This window comes from Artemia sp. Qi Xiang Cuo, chromosome 9, assembly GCF_049724085.1.
Source record: "Artemia sp. Qi Xiang Cuo chromosome 9, ASM4972408v1, whole genome shotgun sequence".
NCBI lineage: Eukaryota > Metazoa > Arthropoda > Branchiopoda > Anostraca > Artemiidae > Artemia > Artemia sp. Qi Xiang Cuo.
In genome coordinates, this window is record NC_142802.1 from 53,979,257 (window position 1) to 53,984,109 (window position 4,853).

Here is a 4,853-nt window from a genome sequence, read left to right on the forward strand (position 1 = left end):
AGTTCTAGCTTTTACAGCCTTTAGTGGCAGTGTCTGACAGGTGTATAGTAGCACAGTTCGCACGGATGCTATGTAGATTCTGACTTTGGTCTTTGTTGAGATTTCATGTCTGGCTCATAGCGCCCTTTTCAGACTGGTAAAGACTCCCCAAGCTTTTGATATCCGGCAGTAATGTCTTTACCAGCTCCACCATCCGGTGTTAAAATAGACCCAAGGTACTTAAATTTGTCGACATTTTCAATTGGTTTGTCGTCCACGATGATTTGATTTTGAGCGCAATGGCCATCACTTTTGTCTTGGAACTGTTTTTGGTAAGCCCAATACGCATCGAAGTCTTAGAGACATGATCAATCATGTCTTGTAAGCCGGCGGCTGTGGTTTCTAACAAGGCAACATCGTTTGCAAAATCCAAGTCTGTCAGGGATTGAAGAAAGCCATCCAGTTGACCAAAGATTACTCCCCTGTGGTTTCTTAGGGCATTATTCATTATCCAGTTTATCGCATAGTTGAGTAATGTGGGCGATAGGGGGCATCCCTGCTTGACACCAGACTTGACTGCAAACTTGGGTTTGCTGGATACATGATAGTCTTGATTGCTATAGTCTGTAGATCTCTGAATAGTCTCGATTGCTGGATATATCAGCTAAGTCGTTAATATATATGATATTGAAAGTGATGAACGAAGATTTTCACAATGAGACTTGCTGAATGAATTCATACGGTCAAGAGAGTTGATGGTCAGGGAGAATTGAGGGGTCTGAAGTGTGTGATTTTTCTCCTTCCAAATATAAAAAAGAGTGTTGAACACGCTTATGCATGGCGGTGGGAAGTAGCGCTAGTACTCATGCCTTTTTTCAGTATGCTGGAATCTATGCATCGAACTAGAGCTATCCCAAAAAACATCTTTTAAGCTATATCAAACAGTTCGTGGTAACGAACTGTAAGTAAGGAGCGACCCGGCTCAATGGTAACCGAAACTCTAAAAAACGGAATTTTGATACCAATAGATACATCAAAAGAATTATATTTTAATTCTGATTTCAAATATATAAGTTTCATCAAATTCAATCTTACCCATCAAAAGTTACGCGCCTGAGAAAATTTGGCTGATTTTCGAGAAAAGAGGAAAAGACCCCCTCAAGGTTATAGAACCTTAATGAAAATCACACCATCACATTCAGTGTATCAGAGAACGCTACTGTAGAGGTTTGAAGCACCTATCTACAAAAATGTGGAATTTTGCATTTTTTGCCAGAAGAAAGATCACGGGTGCGTGTTTATTTTTTTTTATTTTTTTCTTCTTTTTTTTTTCCAGGGGTGATCGTATCGACCCAGTGATACTAGAATATCGTGGGAGGGCTCATTGGAAGGGAAATTAAAAGTTTTAGTGCCCTTTTTAAGTGACCAAAAAAATAGAGGTCAACTAGGCCCCCTCCAACGCCCATTTTTTTTCCCAAAGTCACCCGATCAAAATTTTGAGATAGCCATTTTGTTCAGCACGGTTGAAAACCTAATAATTATGTCTTTTACGATGACTTAATCCCCCACAGTTCCCAGGGGAAGGGCTGCATGTTATGAACTTTGCCCATTGCTTACATATTGTATTGGTTATTGGGAAGTATACAGACATTTTCAGGAAGATTTTTTTTCTGATAGGGGGCGGGGCTGAAAGAGGGGGTTACTCGGGAGAATCTTTCCGTGGAGGATGTTTCTTTGGGGTAAGGGACATTTCTATGAAGGTTGCGCCGGATTTCCAAGCATTATTTAAAATACGATCAGAAATTAAATTTAAAAAAACAAGTTTTTTCAACTGAAAGTAAGAAGCAACATTAGAACTTAAAATGAACAGAAATTATTACGTATATGAGGGGGTTCTCCCTCAAGTCAATACCTCGCTCTTTACGCTATAGTTTTTTTTAGTGCTTTCAAAAGAGCTATCTATTCTAATTAACGGCCTTTGTGATTAAGGGGCCATTTTTAAGGAATTGGAACAAAATTTAAACTTTAGCTTAAAGAGCAAGGTATTGACTAGGGGGCAAACCTCCTAATATACGTATTAAAAATATATGAATATAGAAGTTCGTTACGTAAGTTAATTCGTAAGTCACGTATATTTATTACTAATAAAAACGTTCGTAAATAAAATTCAACAAGTTTCGAGAAAGCCATTTAACCAAATAAAAGTAAAATTAATATGCAAATTTCATTTTAATTATTCATGAACGGTGACCAAAAATCAAAACCTGCATTAATTAAAAAACGTTCACAAATTAAATAAAAAAAAACAAGTTTTTTAAACTGAAAGTAAGGAGCGATATTAAAACTTAAAACGAACAGAAATTATTCCGTATATGGAAGGGGCTTTCTCCTCAACGCCTTGCTCTTTACGCTAAAGTTTGACTCTGTCTCAAAACTTTATTTTTTAAAACAATAAAAAACTTTTAGCGTAAAGAGCGAGGCGTTGAGGAGGGGAAAGCCCCTTCCATATACGGAATAATTTCTGTTCGTTTTAAGTTTTAATGTCGCTCCTTACTTTCAGTTTAAAAAACTTGTTTTTTTATTTAATAATTATTTAAGGGCATAATTGGTGTTTCTTGAACTCCTTTTAACATTCCATGGCTGATCATGTAGAACAGAATAGCCTCTATGTGGTATATATTTGTGGTACATATCGCTGTGTATTAAGAGGAAATGGGCAAAAATAGGAGTTTGAGTTAGTAGAATGCTAATATTGAATTCTACGACCGCCATAGGACCATGTTATTCTACGACCACCATAGGACCATGTTATTCTACGTTCCATGGCACCTTTCCAAGGCAGATTACCAGACTGGTTATTTGGCAGTGTATAATGTAGTCAAACATGTTTTGAGAGTATGGTCGTAATAATAATTTAAGCAGACAGGTTTTTTTTTCTGTTATTGTTGTCAATTGCACAATGAATGTACATCGTGAGTTCACGTGCACATTTTTCTTAAAAAACTGGTACATTTAAAAAGAGGTAATTAGATTTGCGAATTGGAGTGTAGGGTTCGCGAAATTGATCCTACTAAGGTGGAGAAAAAAGAAAAGGTATTAACATTTGCAAATACTTCAATGTGTTGTCAATTTAAAATAGTTTAGAAATAAAAAAAATTTAACAAGAAATGACTGAAAAGTGTTTTAGGGGAGATGGGATGATTGTGTACTGTATAATACACATGTGATGTTTGGACAGTGTTGTCAATTTAAAATAGTTTAACGTTCCCTTCGTTCCCCCATTTCTGAGAGCAGGGGGAGGGGGGTCAATTTTGGCGGGAAAACCAAAAATACTCAGAATCGAAAATAAACCATGACCTGCCTCAAGGGGAAGGCTCAGAGGCCCTTCTATCCCCCATTTCTGAGGGCAGGGGAGGGGGGGGGTCAATTTTGGAGGGAAAACCACAAATACTCAGAATCGAAAACAAATAGGATCTGCCTCAAGGGCAAGACTCAGAGACCCCTCCTTCCCCCATTTTTGAGGGTAGGGGAGGGGGGGGCAATTTTGGAGGGAAAACCAAAAATACTCAGAATCGAAAATAAAGAGGATTTGTCTCAAGGGGAAGGCTCAGAGGCCCCTCCTTCCCCCATTTCTGAGGGCAGGGGGGGGGGGGCAATTTTGGAGGCAAAACAAAAAAGACACCAAATCGAAAATAAAGGGGATCGGCCTCACGAGGAAGGTTCAGCGGCCCTTGTTTCCCCCCTTTCGTCGGGCAGGAGAGGGGGGGGTCGATTTTTGAGGGATATCCAAAAAAACTCAGAATCGAAAATAAACAGGATCTGCCTCAAGGGGAAGACTCAGAGGTCCTTCCTTCCCACCTTTCGGAGGACAGGGGAGGGGAGAGGTTAATTTGGGAGCGAAAAACCAAAATACTAACCAACGAAAATAAACGTGGGCTGCATCCAGGTGCAGGCGCAGAGGCACGTCGGTCCTAAAGTTCTTAGAGCAGGGGAGGGGGGTCAATTTTTGAGGGAAAACCAAAAATACTCAGAATCGAAAATAAACGGGATCTGTCTCAAGGGCAAGGCTCAGAGGCCCCTCCTTCCCCCATTTCTGAGGGCAGGGGAGGGGGGGGGTCAATTTTTGAGGGGAAACAAAAATGCTAAGAATCGAAGATAATTTTCATTCGTCTTAATTTTTTTTAACAATGTTCCTTATTTCTAGTTCAATATGCTTATTTTTTATTTTATTTGGGAATGAAAAGTCAAACCCTAACATAAGGAACCAGGTGTGTTGGAGGGGGTAGCTAACTTCGTATAAGGGGTAATTTCCATTCGTTTTAGTTTTTAACGATTCTCCTTATTTCTAGTTGAAAATTATAATTTTTTAATTTGTTTGGGCATGAAAAGTAAAAGACTAACTTAAATAACAAGGTATTTTGGAGGGGGGTAACTAATTTCATATAAGGGATGATTTACATTCGTCTTAGTTTTTAACGATGCTCCTTATTTCTAGTTGAAAATGCTTATTTTTTAATTTAATTGGGACTGAAAAGTCAAAGTCTAACATAAAGAAACAGGTATTTGGGAGAGAGTAGCTAATTTCATATACGGGATAATTTCCATTCGTCTTAGTTTTTAAAGATGCTCCTTATTTCCAGTTCAAAATGCTTATTTTTTAATTTAATTGGGACTGAAAATTCAAATTATAACATAAAGAACAAGGTATTTCGGAGGGGTAGCTAACTTCATATACGGGATAATTTCCATTCGTCTTAGTTTTTAACGATGCTCCTTATTTCTAGTTGAAAATGCTTATTTTTTAATTTAATTGGGAGCGAAAAGTCAAAGTCTAACATAAAGAACAAGGTATTTTGGAGGGGGTAGCTAACTTC

General features: G+C 38.1%; 1 protein-coding gene across 1 annotated transcript in view; it reads right to left on the reverse strand.

Annotated features, from left to right (window-relative positions):
* Window positions 1–128: 128 nt before the first annotated feature.
* The window catches only part of LOC148948812 (uncharacterized), a 90,152-nt gene continuing 85,427 nt past the window's right edge, over window positions 129–4,853 (reverse strand). The window contains exon 5 of the mRNA XM_089095027.1: window positions 129–302. Within this exon, the coding sequence (XP_088951153.1) occupies window positions 129–302 (174 nt within the window). The remainder of the gene's footprint in view (window positions 303–4,853) is intronic.